At 38.4% G+C, this 17,588-nt stretch overlaps 1 protein-coding gene across 20 annotated transcripts in view; it reads left to right on the top strand.

Moving 5' to 3' along the window:
- LOC117411391 (afadin-like) overlaps positions 1-17,588 on the top strand; it is a 130,856-nt gene that overhangs the window by 53,586 nt on the left and 59,682 nt on the right. For all 20 annotated transcript variants that reach the window (XM_059025262.1, XM_034018843.3, XM_059025261.1 and 17 more), the window contains exons 2-6: positions 5,123-5,318; positions 5,680-5,792; positions 9,640-9,803; positions 10,862-11,022; positions 14,818-14,975. In XM_059025262.1, coding sequence (XP_058881245.1) covers positions 5,123-5,318; positions 5,680-5,792; positions 9,640-9,803; positions 10,862-11,022; positions 14,818-14,975 — 792 coding nt within the window. The remainder of the gene's footprint in view (positions 1-5,122; positions 5,319-5,679; positions 5,793-9,639; positions 9,804-10,861; positions 11,023-14,817; positions 14,976-17,588) is intronic.

The raw sequence follows: 17,588 nt of genomic DNA, 5'->3' as shown, positions 1-17,588 counted from the left end.
CTACAGGCAAACAATATACAGATATTTGTTTCCCTTTTTCACAACTTACATTTTATACCATTGGGGATCTACTACAGTACAGTAATTCTGAATCTAGGAGGAGATCTGCTCTTTGAACTGTTGTGTTGGTGGTTATGGATAAGTGTTCTGCGATACCTCATTCAGGGAGTATCGATATGATACCATGCACAGTATCGTGATATTCGATACTTTGGATCTTATGGCCATTACATGTTAAATGGCTGCCAAATTCCTTTTGTTGCAAGTGCAGAGTGCATAAGAGGCGAATACACAGTTAATAATGCTACAGCATGGTGGAATGCTTACTATATATACAACTGTGTGTGTGTTATCAGTCGTATCAACGAAGAAGGTACTGTGTGTTCTTTTTCTGTGTGTGTAGAACTGTGTGTTTTTCAGCTGGTAAACAGCTTAGCTGTCCGGTTTATTAGAGTAGGTTCCTGACAAATGTTTAGTTAGCGCTCTGAAGGAGCTAGCTGTTTATTTTGTTTTATTTATTTTTGTTGTTGTTAATTAAAAACACTGTGCAACGCACGGTATTGAAAAAACAAAAGTTCTGTGTGTGTTGGGTTTTTGTGCTGAAAATAAAAAATTTAAACACTGTTGTGGAAGCTGATTTATATGAGGTTCTTGCTTGAATCAATAAACAACCAAATGAGCAAGACGGGCCAAATGGACCTCCTCTTGTTTGTAACATTTCTTATGTTCTTAAAAAGCCATATACAACATAACACCTTGTGACAAGTGGCTTGCAGTGCTCAAGAATAACACACACAAGACAGTGAAAGTTCAATAAAACCGCTCTTTTATTTGGCTGGGTTGCGTGTCAGCAACACTTAAATAATAAGCACGGGTGCTACACAGGAATGTGTATCGCCTCGTGCAAAACAAGGGTTTCATTGCTGAAACAATAAGACACTAATAACTAACACACAACACAGACACGGTCACTTCTCCAGATAGTGAGTGCTCTTGTGCAGGTGTGGTGAAAGACAACAGTTCGTGAAACAGTAGTGCAGTGTAGTCCGGGTTTGGTGCTGGCTTGTAGCGACAGCTCCCGGTTACTGTTTAGCCGTCTAACAATGAAATGACAAAACAGTTAGAACAACAAAACAAACAAAACACGAAACACAATAATAAATTATTTCTGTCTCCTATATGCGTCCTTTCGGTAACCACATCAAAGGAACAAGAAAAAAATAGAACCACATCCCCTATTATACCTTCAGTCACTCCCCCCTGTGATTTAGCTAGTTCAATCATGTCTCCTCCAATCCATACCTGACACTTCACGTACTGCATTGGGGCGATGACTTCTGGCATTGTGACTCCACCCTCTTCCTGGATAGCCGGCTTCCGACTGACCCTGGAATGAACTGCCAAACCTTCCAGTCCGGGGCACACTGTTCCTGCTACACAGCGCCCTCACAGGTCGGGAGGGAGAGTGTTGACTAGGATTAATTCGCTCTGTCACACACCTCCATAAATCTACACTGCTCAAATCTTTTAGAAAGTAAAACAAGTAAACGCAGTATAATGCTAAACTAGACTAGTCTGATTCATGTACACTGTAAAACATTTCTTTTTAAATAACACAGTAATGTGTTACATCAGGGAATACACACAAATGTTGTATTCCTTAATTTTAAACACTATGCGTTCATTTTACAATTTTATAGTGTTAGATATTTTGTAAATCACCACTTCCAAATAATTTAATAAAATGAGTTGAGCGGGTAAAAAAAACGTATTTCTGGCAAAGAACTGCTTTACTAAAACGCTGCTAACATACGCAATTCAATAGTGAAACATTCAAAGTTTAAGCATTATATTTAATGCCACATTTCTAAAAGAAACGGGCCACTATTGTAGATGCCTTCCTCTTATGTATTTGGCTTGAAATACGTTTAAGTGTATTCAAACCAAATGTCTCCATCAAAATAACACCCCAGTGCACCTTAAATAAGAACATAATGAGACATTTTACTAGCAGGAGGAGGCCGTTTGGCCCATCATGCTCGTTTGGTTGTTAAAAATCTTGCAAAGAAAGTAAAATAGACAAAAGACTACCACTCTGGCTACTATAATAAACGAAGTACTTTTTATTGCTTTCATGCTGAACTTGTAGCCATCTGTATTGGCGGACTTTTACATAGTGACTCTGAAGCTTTAGGTCTTGTGCTTTCCTCTGCAGGTGAAGCGTCACATTGATCCTGTTAGGGAAACTGGTATGATGGCAATGAAATCTGTATTCATTCTGAGCTTTCCACCGCTCATGCGTACAATTAAAAACACAGGATTTTCACAGCTATCACATTACATGCACATAAAATACGGATTAACACAAAATCCAAATAATATAAAAACAGCGGTAGAGTTAATGACCCATGTCAGCAAATTTATATTTTTGCTCTTTCTAGTAAATGCACTGTAATGACGAAATAAACAAGCATCAATGAACTCCCTTGTGATCAGCTTCTAGCGCATTCCTGTTTTATGTGTTATGTTTGCTGTGACTTTTTTATAAGTAATATGCACTAAACTAAAAGAATGGAAGAAACTACAGTCAAAGTAAGCTTCGGCAAAGAGATCGGGGTGGCGACCTGAAAGATGTTTCAATAAACTGGTGGCATTTCCTCCTTTTGTTTTTTACTTCTTTGAAACTGTTTCGACATTTCGACTGTCCGCCTTTAACCAGATTGCTGTTATTTGGCTGAAATCCAAAATAGTTCCACATCAGTTTTCTCTGGCATTCGCCATGACTGCTGCAGTAATTACATTTCCCCAGAGTGCGCAGGGTAGTTGGTCACTTCCCCTAAGTGGAAATGAGTAAGTTTAGTTTATGTTGTTTTTAAAGCACACAATTACAGTTTTGTTTTAAAAGCTAACAAAAAATAGAAATAAATAAATAAATAACACGGTATCGAAAAACCGTGATACTTCGATATTTTTATTGTACCCAGATATTAGGTATCGTAGGATTTTGGTATCATGATAGACCGCAGGTACGGATATACTGCGGAACACTATTATGGATACAGTGCAGCCTTGGGCCATTCCATGCCAAGTGAACTCAAATGTTACTGAATTCAGTGTTTCATCTGTATACAGACCTATAGTACATGGCAATATAAATGCGAAAGATTCATAGCAATTTTATCCATTATACTGCAGGTATGAGCTTTATCAGCTACTGCAATTATATGTCCATAATTAAAGTTGGAATGGCTTAAATAGCTATGCAGTGGGAGTCATATTTCTGTCCCTGTTATAACAGGGACATTCCAGCAAATGGTTTTCCTTTTTTTTTTTTTTTAAGCATGTTTTTTAAAATTGGCAAAACTGTTGACCCGTTTCTTGAAGCCTGGTTGAAGAGCCAAGATAGTCCACAAGTCCTAACATTGTTCCTGTGAGGATTCATTGAAGTCCTTTCCTAAAGGTTTCCAGGAGGTAAAACACTGCAAGAGGCAGCCACGCATCTACACACACTAATGGCTAGAAGTAGGATTGTAATGCCACAGCGAATTTGTTTTTTGCAGTGTAGTTTACTCAGTCTAATGGTTCATGGCAGATATGGAGCTTGTTTCTGTGACCTTGTACACAAGGAAGTTAGCCTGTATTTGATTACATTTTACATGGCAGTGTCATCAGTAATAATGTTTTGGAAGCAACCCAAGATGTATTTGTTTGCGTGAAAAGGTGCACTATATCAGATGATGATCAGCTTGGTAAACATACAGTAGTATAAAATCAAGCATAAAGTGTAGGACGCCCTGCAAACAGTATCATGTTTCTCAGGAAAGATTTTACACTACAGGGCAATTTAGTTTCTTTGTCTCCACGTTATTCACACAGGTTTAACCCTGTTCAGGTATTCACAAAGTTAATTTGCAGGTCATGTGAGATTATTCATACCGTATGGATTCCCCATCCTGTTTATTATTTGTTTTTTATATGTCACACTTTGCAGATGTGTATAGGACTGCTTATCTAATTCAGATGAAACTTTTAGGATTTTGGTGATCACAAGTTAGGGAGTATGAGAATCAGAGGGTTATAAAAAGGTACCTGTCCATCCACATGTCACACTACATTTTGTCATGTACGTACAGATGTTGCCAACCTTCTTTTTTCACCATGTTAGCTCTAATTTTGTATTTGATGGGGAATGTACTGCACACCAGATGTTACTAACACGCTTGTTTTCTTCAAATACCACTGTTAGGGCTGCAGGCTAACCTTTTCTGAAAAAAGATGGCATTTTCTCTACACTCTCAAGATTTACAATGTTGACAGGCAAGATTTGTGCTTTGTTTGCTGGTGATGTCTCGCTCTTATAGTCTGCCCAGCATTGTATCTGAAATCGTTCGTTTTAAAAAGAAACAATCAATGAGAAACCACACAAAGGTTCCCTGGAGAACAGCACCTCATGTAGACTACTGTTCTACTGACCCAGACTGCACATCATCTTCAGACCACCCAAGACCAGGCTGTTGCAAAAGCTGAAAGGACCTGAACAGACTTTATCCAGACAGACTATAGAAAGTCAAGTCTGGGTCTGTAAGATCCTTCATTAGGGTTCTGAATGGCTCTGGTTTAGTCTGTTTGATCGAGACCAGTCCTATTTTAACTTTTGCTGACGGACTTCAGTGTCATACCACTTCTTAATGCTGATCGTTTGAGTTCCTTTTCTCCTTTATGTCATCTACTTGTGTATTTATATCCAGCAGAAGGTTATAAAAAGAAATGTTTGAGGATATTTACATTACGTTCATCCTGGTATTCAATAGTCGTTTGGTACTGTGTTTTATTTTAACACCCAGTGAGGTGCTTTTTATCTTAAGTTCTGTCAGAGGGGATTCCTTGCGTTTATCTGGCTAATGTGATGAAACTGTGAGAAGGCATTTGTTACAAGAAGCTATTCCACAAAATGGGAATGCCACACATTTACACATTTACTGATACCTGATTAACTAAACTATTGTTATAAACTGTTTGTCTGAAATTACATGATGTAGTCTACATGTGTCCTGAGTCAACTGGGTAGTGTACTGTATGTGTGAATTTTGTTTTACATTTTGTATTTGTTTTTTGCTGACAGGACCTGGAGTTCCATGGGGTGATGCGATTTTACTTTCAAGACAGAGTTGCAGGAAACTTTGCCACTAAATGTATCCGGGTGTCGAGCACAGCCACCACGCAGGACGTGATTGAGACGCTCGCTGAGAAGTTCCGCCCTGACATGAGGATGCTCTCGTCTCCCAGATATTCCCTTTACGAAGTGCACGTCAGTGGGGGTGAGTATAAAATGGAAAGAAATGCAATTTAGTCGTCAAAAAAAAAACACTAGACTGTATCGCTGTATTTAAATGCGAAAGGTTCTGTGGTGATCAAAGTAGGTAGTAGGTAAGTAAAAGGGTATTTGGGCCGTAGTTGGAAATATGTATGCAAATTTTTTTTTTTTAATCCGTTTTTTATCCGTGATGTAGAAGTTACTTTCATGGCAAGGAAATAGTGACACAAGAAACAGCAGGCTTTAAATAAATAACTCGTGTGGACATTTATCTTCTGGAATGGAACAAATGGGCGAACTTGCTGGAATAAACTTCTGTAGCCGTTTTATTGTTTGGTTAATTTGTTTCATCCCTGTAATTGTAGAAGAACGACGGCTGGATCTGGATGAGAAACCTCTGGTAGTGCAGCTGAACTGGAACAAAGACGACAGGGAAGGCAGATTTGTACTGAAGAACGAGAATGACATACTCCCCAAGGTAATGTTCTTTGCCTGCTGCAAATTACTGTGCCTGCTTTTAAATAGCATAACGGATTGAATGTAGCAGTGTGTGGGCTGAGCCGAATGCTGACACAAGTTGCCTTAACCACTTCAACTCCAGATGTGAAAATGAAACCCCTTCCCAGGTACCATATTTTGAAAATAATAATAATAATAATAATGTTTTCAAACCTGTAATTACTATAGAATGTTAACATAAGATGAATGAAACACAAATAAACGACCTAAACTGTGTTTTTCATTAACCCTTTATGCTCCTGTGTACTACATACCTATGTTCAATATAGAGATAAAAACACGATTTTTTTATTTTTTGTTTGAACAATGAAAACAAAAATATTGCTAATAAAAATAATAATCAGTAAAGAGTAATTATCAAATAAAAAGCAAACAACATCAAAACGTGTGCCATGATCAACTTGCCCTGTGCCATTTATTGAAATGTTCAATACAACCTTCGCAACCACTGCACATTTTTCTTGTGTCCTTTCTTTTGTTTTCATTTTTGTAGCAGACCCTGCACCTTTTTTGCGGTCTCTGCTTCCCTTGTGTTGGGAGGATAGTCACAAATGCGTGTACAGGGCTACTTTGCGCAGGCATTGTGATGGATCTGGCTGCCGCAGATGCCTGCTTTTTTGCCTTGTACCCAGTACTGTGTTTTGATAGTATTTCGTCACAGCACTGCCATTTCAAACCAAACAGCTTCCCGATTGCAGCTGGCTTACCTGTAAAGTAGCTGCATCCTCTTTTGTTTGTACAGTCACAAAGGTAAGTGATTAGCTTTTCGGGAACAAAATCCAAAAAGCACTCCAATGGAGAACGGAAACTCTCAAGTTCCACGGTGGGGTGCACATGTCTGTAAACAGGTGCAAAATCAAATGATAGAGGACTGGCATCATGGTAGGGATCAGTAATAAACACCCAGTCCCCTGCTGTTCTTGGCTCCACATCCTCATTGCTGAGTGATAAGTCAGCATCACTGTCGCTGGTATCGAAATCCTCCGAACCAACTTCGAAATCTTCATCACTCCTGTTGTCGCTCTCCACGTCCGTTGCCATGTTTAGTTTTCGCTAAAAACTATATAAACTACAACTAAACAAGTAAAACTAATAATAATATAAAACACACACGTTATATACATACATACATACATACATACATACATACATACACTTGTAATAGTTGAATGGCTACAAATGTCACCTGACCCTCCCCCGACTTTCATTGCACATTCCACAGTACTAGCACTGCCTTAGAAACCGCTCATAGAATAGAATGGGAAACTTGACGTACACATGTACAGCATGGTACTGTAAGTGGGTTTTCATTTGACGTACGTGCGTACGTCATGGTGTTGAAGTGGTTAAAGATAAAATCCCTTTATAAAATGACTTATTTCAAATAATTATACAGGGCTGGCATAAATAGAGGTGAACTGTGTACATTTGCCATGGAGGGCACTGTGAAGGCCCATTTGTGCATAAGTATCACATTGCTAACTGAAATACAAAACCATAGTTGCAAAAAAATTAGTCAGTCAGAATGTCAGATAGGGCAGTCACAAAGATTTACCCTGTTCAAGATTAACACAACTTTCATCTGAAACGGGATAATACAGCGATAGACAATACTAAGGAAATAAATCCTTTGGAATTGCAGTTGTCAGACCATGGCCATGTTTATTAATTAAGAAAATGCTGAGATTATGTTTAAAAATTCAGTACACAATCTCAGAATGTTTCAAAGTTAAATTCTTCTAAAATTATTAAAGGGTACATCAGCACTACATGAAAGATAAAACATTAACTATCCCACCTTGCTGTTCCGAATGTATTTGGTCATTGTATAATAATCTGTATGCACCCACACATAATGCATAATGCCACACTGCTATGTCAAAAATCACTGTTCTCAAGCTTCTTCCGCATGTACCCTCACATGTGCTCTGAAACGTACCCAATGCCCAATTAAGTGTTGTATAAGATATATAACCTTTGTGTGGAAACACACTAGTCTGTGTGACAAACATTGTACATCTAATTTTCCATAAGGAATGAACTTGTACCTGCTTTCGTTTGCAGACTTTTTTTTTATTGAATGCAACATTAATCATAATAATACATCAAAATACAACGTGCAAAGGAAACATGTACAGTATGAAAGATGTCTACTACACAAAACAAAAGCAGGTACAAGTTCATTCCTTATGGAAAATTAGACAGACCATGTTTGTCACACAGACTAGTGTGTTTCCACACAGAGCTATAATATAGCTTATACAACGCTTCATTGCAGGAGGCGCCCTATAGCCTGGAGGTCGCTGGTTCAAGTCCAGTAGATTGGTCGGGCGCCTGCGGGCTTGCCTGTAAGCTGCCAAGAGCTGCGTTGTCCTCCGACGCTGTAGCTCTGGGTTGGCTGCATGGCGGGCCTGCAGGGTGAAAACAAGCGGTCGGCTGACGGCACACGTTTCGGAGGACAGCGTGTGTTCGTCTTCGCCGCTCCCAAGTCAGCACGGGTGTGGTAGCGGTGAGCTGAGCCTAAATACAATTGGCCATTTCAAACTTGGAGAAAAACGGGTTCAAATCAATTGGCGACTACTAAATTAAAAAAAAAAAAAGATGCTCGAGAACAGTAATTTTGGACATAGCAGTGTGGCATGCAGATGTTTGGGCGCATACAGATTATTAGACAATGACCAAATACATTTGGAACAGCAAGGTGGGATAGTTTATGTTTTATATTTCATGTGGTGCTGATGTACCGTTTAACTTAATATTTGTGTCCTTGATCCAATTTAAATGTATTAATGTATTTGTTAATAACAGTTGAACCTCTCCTATATAAAGTTTTAAGATGTAAAACTTATTCGATAGGATTTTGGAATATTTCATACATTTAATTGGTTAAGAGGTACTTAAATGTGTATATTATTTGCAAGCTAAACGTTCTGCTTTTTGCTGCAGAAATTAATCTGCTGCTGTAGAAAGCCTGAGCCCTACTTTTAGAACGATTTCCACAATCCCAAGACAGATAAGCGTCTGAAGTTGGACATGTTTCATATTTGTGATGGATGACTGTGCTTTGACCTTCGGGATGATTTTATCTCTGCCCTGGGAGCAGTAAAGAGCTCTTTGTTGATATAGTCACTCTCTTTAGGCAGGACAAGATCCTCTCTTGCAGTGAAACAGGAACTCTGCATCCTTAATTGTTGTGCCAATACCATGACAGGCAGATTAAACGGGAAGTTGCCTTCACTCCTGGATGTTTCCTCTCTACGTGTGTCTGAGATGAACATCCTGAAAATGTGTGGTGCATTTAATGGCACTTTCTCTTCAGCAACAAAATTATATTTCTTGATTTGCACTTCCATTAGCTAATGAAACCCAAATGTGCATTTTTAAAATAGTAAGTATGGACTTTCATTTAAAAAAGTTAGATCTGGAACGACGCTAGGTTAAAGAAAGTTCAAGTATTGTACTTGATATGTTTTAAAATAGAAATACATGTTTATTTCAAACCTGCACACTTGATAGCAAATGGAAGTTCAGAACAGGTAAGATGTATAATATTTTGTTAGCAACAATTAATAAATTTATATTTTTGCTAAGTGAGAGGCCTACTGTAGGTCACCAAACCTCATTGTTAATATGCCCTTAGATTAAACTAAGCAGCCAAACAGAAGCCTTCTTTCACTGTTGTAAAACTCTTACTGAACCACAAGAAGCTGGTTTGTCCCCCTCATATCTCTAAGTGCGCAAATCCCACTGATTTGTATTAACGAGGAGACTTTGCATTTCCATCTCCTCTCTTTTTACTGGTTTAGAAGGCGCAGAGCAACGGGCCGGAAAAGCAGGAGAAGGAAGGAGTGATCCAGAACTTCAAGCGTACCCTCTCCAAGAAGGAGAAGAAGAAAGAGAAGAGGAGGGACAAGGAGGCCTTTCCAAGGGTGCAGGATGGGGATGAGCACTCCTTACACAAGGAGGATGGGTGAGTGCTTGGCGACTTGGAGGTAATTAGCAACATTTTCCTGTACAACTGCACCTCAATCTACTGTGTGTGGGCTAACTACAGTGCCTGCGTCTTTCAAAGATGTAGCAAAACTCTACAGAAATACTTAACGGTTGCCCATTTGATATGAACACTATTAACCTTATTATCTATAATCTGTACTGAGTACTCGGAGCCCATCCTAAATCCTCCTAGACTGCTTTGATCTAACTGTTGTGAGTTTGGGTATTCATGACAGTGCCACTGATACGAATGCAGCCATTTTTCAGTGCTCAGTCGGTCGAGCTTGATTGTTGTGTTTCTTTGTGATGGGCTGACAGTTCTGCTCTGTGGGCCTGGAAAATTTAATGTGATACATACTAAGTAAGTCTACAAATTCTGCAGAAATAAGAGCAGATATGTGGGTTATGGGTGAAATTGTCAACTGTGCTGGTCTTGCACTAACAAGATGAGGATTGCTGACTACCAAGACTGATGTGAAACTAATACTTGTATTCCAAGTGTAGGCTTGTGGGCTTAAATAGATGTTGATTTATTTAAAGTTTAATCTGTGGCTGTTTGCTTAATTTGTCCTAAACTTCATGTTTACAAGCTATTCTATCAGGGATGCCATTCCCAAGGGACATACAGTAATGCCTGAAGTATTAAGTATGTCCCTTCGGATTACTTATATTTACATTATTTTTTTTATTCCTATTTGCCTTTGCTCTTCCTTGCAAAATTGGACCCATGAATGTGATTTACGAATGTCACAATGAATTGGTGTAGAATGTCTCCTGCTGAGTACCGTACAGTAAGAATGGAATCTGTGTGGTGAGATATGGTCCTTATGACAAAGGAAAACATATTTAAAAGATCCATAACATATATCTAACAGCTGGTTACAATAAAGTATATTGGCTTTTAGATCTGTCCGAGGATATCTGTGAAATATGTGGGACTGGATCACTGAGAACATAAATGGTTTGGGTATTGGATGTACAGTGTGCAATTCTTGAAGGCACATGAATTGGATAAACCATGTCCTCCTTTTCCAGTGAGAACTCCCGATTGGCTGCAGAGGTGTACAAGGACATGCCAGAAACCAGCTTCACGAGAACGATATCCAACCCTGAGGTGGTCATGAAGCGCCGGCGGCAACAGAAACTGGAGAAGAGGATGCAGGAGTTCCGCAACAGCGACGGCCGGCCTGATTCAGGTAACGGAGCAGGAACAGGTTCACTAATCCATAGGCTATGAACTCAAGGACAGAAAAGGATTTAAATTAATTAATAGGATTACTTACTCCTTTCTTCAAGTAACTTTGCGTTATTGCAAGTAATGAACCCTTTTGTTCCTGGATACTTCATCAAAAAATGAGATTGGGATTATCTGGGATATAAACAGTGGAGCAGCTGTTTTAAAGATGTAACACAAACGACTTCTGCAGTGGTATCCAAGAAAAGGTAAAAAGTCGTTTTGAATTTAAAATATGTAATTCAAGAAATGTAAACAGTTTATAGATTTTTATTTAATACCACGAAAAGGTATTCATTAATTAGTTGTATCAGTTTTAGTAAAACCTCTACTATCCAAATGAATTGGTTCCCGGCGTAGGTTTGTATAATCCAAATGAATCCTGTAAAGCAGCGGTTCCCAAACTGTGGTACGTGTGTCCAGGGGGTACGCAGCACAAATTGTGTAATGGCGAACATTTTTTGTTTTGTTTTGCATAGTTTTGCATTTTCATAAGAAAGTTAGTTTCAGAAACAAAAAGAGAGGCTGGGCAGTGCACTTGGGTTCACCAACCTGGCACGCACATTTATTGCAAACCTCCAAGAGGTACCAATGAGAACAGAGATACACAGAGACAATGATGTGCAGAGCCCTCACCACCAATCGCCGTATAGCGCCAAGTATATGTATTATAGTTAGGACTTCTGTTTTTTGTTTTTTTCGCCACAATTTTCAATTCTTTTTTAAATCTGCTTTATTTTAACTGTAATACAGCTTTAAATCCCGCAAACAAGCCTCCATTCCTAATTGTAGTCTCGTTTTAAAATCTTGCAAGCGGAGTCTTCAATCTGTTTCTGAACCCAATGCTTCCACTCAGTAGTTGGGGTGGATTTAAAGTATTCAGAATGAATCGATGATAGGTGCAAGTCAGGAATGAGGGACATTGCCCAGCTGCACTGGGAAAGGTAGTTAAAATATAAAGCTGTATGCTAAGGGAATGCAGACAGTTGATAAGTCTGGAAGGGGGTACGTGACAATTAAAAGTTTGGGAACTGCTGCTGTAAAGCATAGTGAATTACATTAGTGCATTTTTAATGACTACAAGGCAGAAAAGCATGGAGGTTACAAGGGAGCTGTTTGTGACTGCCTCAGACACACCCACACATAAATTAACAAGTGTAAAAATCCCAATTGTGTGCATGCTGTTTAATTTATTCTGGCGTTACAGAGTTATGGTAATTTTAGCTGGATTATACTCCACTAGCAGTTAACTGCAGTCTGCTCCTGTATTGGCTTTAATAGTTGTTTTTCTGTAGGTGTACAGATCTGGCATTAAAGCTCTATTTAGTTGAACATGTCTTTTCTTGTAATAACATATTGAGGTGGTCAAATATCCAGAGGGGTTTTAAGAGAAGATGTAATGTTCTACCAGACTAGCCACAGTGAATATGATGACACATGTCAGCAGCTGTGTTTACATGGGTGCCTCCTTCTGACATTAATTGTTCCTGTTCTTGTTTGCTGTGTCTTCATCTTCAATACGGTATGTTGTTTGACAATTCCTTTTATAGTGACTGCATTTCCTTTCCCAGCTAAAACAGACAAAGAACAAAGCTTGAGAATGAGCTCTACTAGAGAATGCTCAGTCACAACACAAGTACAATGGATAGTGAACTAGTCCAGTCCAACCCCACCTTCTCCCTGTCTACATAAATATAGAGTAGGTGGGACTGGCAGAGTTGAAAAAGTCACATGATTGGAATGGAATGAGGAAGGCTGTTCTGTCCCAGCTGTTGTGTTCTCTCTATGGACGAGCTGAAAGCAAGTTTAAACGAAGATTTAGAGAAAAATGATCTAAAGCCTAATATTGGAGAAACATAACCCATAATCAATGCTAATGATTGTGAACACCATACAATAGCAAGGGAAATTACCCTTTAAGTGAATTAGCCACTTAATTATCCAGCAGCCTTCATGTGGTCTTGTTACCGTAACTATACAGAAAAGCCAGATCTTGTGTGTGTGATCCTTGCTGCTTTACTACTGGGGAGAATGCAGGTTTGTTGACTGGCCCAGTCGCTTTATATGTCTGGGGCTGAGCTAGAAGTCACATAAGGAGGTCCACCTACCCATCAACAATGCTACACTGCTTCCACAAATTACTGCATTTTTGGCAGTGGCACTGAAAAGCGGTTGTTGAAAACCTGCTAATTTCATAACATTAAAGGATCAGCTAAGCAGTTAAAAACAACTAGACAAATGTTCTAAATTTAAGCAGTAAATTGGCGTGATTATTTAGGTAATAGTCATGTAATGCGTTTGCTGCATTCTGGAATGGGAAGAACAATTTACATGTCCAGTGATGTACGAATAAAGCTGGTGAATAAGATGAATATCATTTTTTTACAGAAGAAATTCAATATGTTATTTATGAGACTATATAGTGATAGTGACACTTTTTTTTAATACATGATACAGTGTCTGTTGTGCATTTAGTTTTAAATGAAGGATAAGCATATATTTTGAGAACCGTTTACTTGAAATTGCTCAAACTTTGCATTGACATTTTGAAGTTATTAAGCATACTCCCCTGGTAGATCAAACAACAGGAGGAAAGTCTTCTGGGACACTGATTTTAATAATCAAGATATATCCTTTGCAGCTGGTTACTTTTTTTTTTTCTCTACCTGAAACCTTATTCCTTGCTGAATTGTATATTCATGATAAATGTCAGTCCTGATTTCATCTCCAATGGTGGTCCTGTTTTAGATATTTGGTTTCCCATGAGAAGGCAACTGAACAAACCTGTTGGTTAGTGTTCAGAGTATCTGAAAGATGAGTTAGTAGTTCAACTGGCCGTGTGAACTTTTACTGCTGCCAACGTTATAAACAGTTGCTGATGTTTTTATTGGAATGTATATAATTGTTTTCATTTTGTAACTGCACTTGCTTCTGTTTTTGTTAAACAAGTTTAATCAGTTTTAAACCGGTCTACTCACTGTTCCAAGTGCAGCACAACTTGCTGACTTATAGAAACTCTATTTAATTGTATTCTGCCAACAAGAGCAGTGTGCTGCAGTTTTATCACAGGAATCAAGAATTCCATGAGGACCATGTAGCATGTACAACATCCTGCCAAGAATAAATGAAGGTATTGACGCACATAGGAATCGATTGGAACACATATGGATTGAAACCTCTAAATGATGGCTAGCAGTTTCAGCTATGGGATTGTGGCATTGTGGCAGCTCCAATGCTATTTACAGGCAGCTGCTAAAGAATAGCGATGTTAAGAACATAAGGAAGTTTACAAACAAGAGGAGGCCATTCAGCCCATCTTGCTCGTTTGGTTGTTAGTAGCTTATTGATCCCAGAATCTCATCAAGCAGCTTCTTGAAGGATCCCAGGGTGTCAGCTTCAACAACATTACTGGGGAGTTGGTTCCAGACTTCCACAATACTCTGTGTAAAAAAGTGCCTCCTATTTTCTGTTCTGAAATCCCCTTTATCTAATCTCCATTTTGTGACCCCTGGTCCTTGTTTCTTTTTTCATGTCAAAAAAGTCCCCGGGACTGCACCAGTGCTGGCATTTAATAAGTAAATGCCAGCACTGGTGCATCATTACTCCGAACCACTCGGAATAATTGGTAACTTCTTTAAACTGGCTGAAGCTTTATAATCAGTTGGCTTGGGTTCAGAAATAGAGGGCTGCAAATAACAGAAAACATTTGTGTATTTATTTATTTGTTCATTCATTTTCTTTCTTTTTCTTTTTCCAGGGGGGACATTGAGGATCTACGCAGACAGTTTGAAACCAAATATACCGTACAAGACAATCCTTCTGTCCACCACAGACACTGCGGACTTTGCTGTCGCTGAGGCGCTAGAGAAGTACGGCCTGGAAAGGGAAAACCCCAGTAATTACTGTATCGCTCGGGTAAGCACATGGGCAGTGGATGCTGTCCGGCTTTTGAACTGGAGTCTAGTCTCCAGAAAAACTGAAACTCATTGTTTTACAGGCATTCTTTTTCAGTTTGTGGAGCTATCTTTCATTTAAAATACATGTTTTATCACAAGTCGCGCTAGCGTTTCTGTTCTAACAGTAGACCATTCCCATGACAACAAGACAGGATTCTAAGCAGTGTGTGTTGCCTTCATCTACATGTGTTTTCATCTTTTTCTGCATTGCAATAACAGCAACAGCATCGCCGTGTCTGTGTCTTTATAAGAATGTATTTATAAGAATGTATTTTTCGTTTGTGTTTTAATGCATTACTACTGCTTGCAACTGCTTTGGTCACTGTAGTACAGTAGTCTCTGGCTAACAGAGAACCCCTCTCGGGAAGCAAGCAAAGTGTTCTCTAAGATGGAGTTGACCACCAGACACAATATGAATCAATAAATAAATATGTATTATTACTTGTCATGATACACGTGCATCAATATATGAAATGAACAGAATATGTATGTATATGTTAATAAATTATAATAATAAAGTACCAGACAAACTAATGTTAATAAACTGTCAAACTAAATTGACACACCATCCCTACACAGCAGCAATATAAGACATGCACATTATTTAACAGAATGGTGAAGCAACTCACCAGAACAGGAAACATCAAATTGCTCGCGACTTATGTCTGATACAATTTCCAACTTTTTGTAGCAAGAGAAACAGCGGCACATTTTGTCATTTTGTATACATGCCATTTTGTAACAATGAGGTGCACGTGTGGAAATCAATATACAAAACGTGTCAATGATATGACGGCGGTTCTGGAAAGATTTAATAAACCAATCAGTGTGCCTCAAAGACACTCTTGTGATGACAAGTCACTTTTGAAAAGACAATAAACCATTTTAATTCCAGTTTAATAATAATGAGTGTTCAGGTTACAAAACAGTACTGTATCCGTTGTGAACTAATCTCTATAGGTGTCAAGGAGGTGTTCATTTAAGCTCCTGTTCCTTTAGCCGGAGCATTTACAATGGGGGAAAAATCAGTTTCAGCCAAAGTGTGTTTCCTTAGACGAAGTGTTCTCTTAGGTGTTCTGCAGAGACTCTTCTGTACGGTCAGAAGATGCTGACTGCTTAGCAAAAAAACTTCTGATTGACAACTGGTTCGCCATATTGTCACAGACACTGATCTGGCGCCAGAAACGTCTAAGTAAATATCCTTTATATTGCTGCGTAAACCAAATATGAGGCTTATTGCTGCCACCTACAGGTCTGGAGTTTACCTTAATCAAGGCTGTTATATTCCAGAACAGTTTTTAAACAAGCAAGTATATTACGGTCATTTTGCTGCAGTGTAATAGATTACCACGAATATGCATGTCTGCGTCCCTTTCTCATTCTGAGCGTCCCGTGAACGCAAGATAAAAATTTTTTCCGTCCAATGGATTAATTTTGCGTCTAGGTTACAGCGACCCCTGCTTTATTGTATTTATTGATCGTTTTCACAGTTTGTCGACTTCCACCTAAAACAATTTAACTCTAGTGTTTTTGCTAACAGCTTGATGCAAATTTTAAGATAAAAAAGTGAGAAGAAAATTATTCTATATTCCAAACATGGCTGCCTTATTGATGTCACGTCTTTCTTTATGCTTCTGCTGTATCTGGACAGTACACTTTGAAATATTGTCTTCATGTTCCATTATGGTCACTATACCACTGGCTCACAAACACCAATGAATAGTTTTACAATTTCAACTGCAGAATAAGTACAAGTATTTGTGACAGGTCAAGCGCTGTACCAAATCCACTTTTTTTTTTTTTTTTAAATCAACTTTTGCTAATTCAATAGAGCAGATAAAGACAATGAACGATAATAAAATGGACAATACAGGTTTTAATACTTTTAAATATCTCCTGTGGACAGAATTCCAGATAATTTCTGCAAATTCTTTAATTTGCATTCATTGTTGTTATTTTAATTTAAAGCAGAACCTGTCATATACGATCTTGTAAAATAATATACCCTCTATTAACTGATGGATCTCTTGACATGTGTTGTTTACACATGCTGATACCAATTACATGGAACATAGAAACTGATCAGTGCACATTTTATTCTGGGTCTAATACAGTAAATTTAGCTCTTAGCAGGACAAAATGGTTTCAGTTCCAGACAAAAGAAAAGACTGTGGGCTTGGGAATTCAGTTTCACTTTTTACATGCTGTCACTTCAAGCCAAGCCACCCAGTTTAACCATATTCAATAAAAGAAAACAAGAAAGCAAGTGATTAATAAATGACTGTACCGTGAAAGACTGAAACAAGGTGTTTTTCGATGACCTCAAAGCCAGTTTGTATTTGTGGGTGCACTTTTTTTTTTTTTACACCATTTCTGTCTCGAGTTAAGTCGCACTTTCGGTGCAAAAAAAAAAAAAAAAGCTTGGATTACTTTGGCATGGACTGAAAAAACAAAGTGTGTTCTGTTTTTGGAATGCTGTTTTGTAAATTGTTAAATACTGTATTACAGTGCTTTTGTTTTGCAGTCATTTTCACTTATTTTCATGCAACTTTGTGGTGTTTTGGACACACTG

The sequence above is a fragment of the Acipenser ruthenus genome, chromosome 6 (assembly GCF_902713425.1).
Source record: "Acipenser ruthenus chromosome 6, fAciRut3.2 maternal haplotype, whole genome shotgun sequence".
Taxonomy (NCBI): Eukaryota; Metazoa; Chordata; class Actinopteri; order Acipenseriformes; family Acipenseridae; genus Acipenser; species Acipenser ruthenus.
The sequence above is the reverse complement of the archived record's forward strand: the minus strand, read 5'-3'. Positions and strand labels throughout refer to the sequence as shown.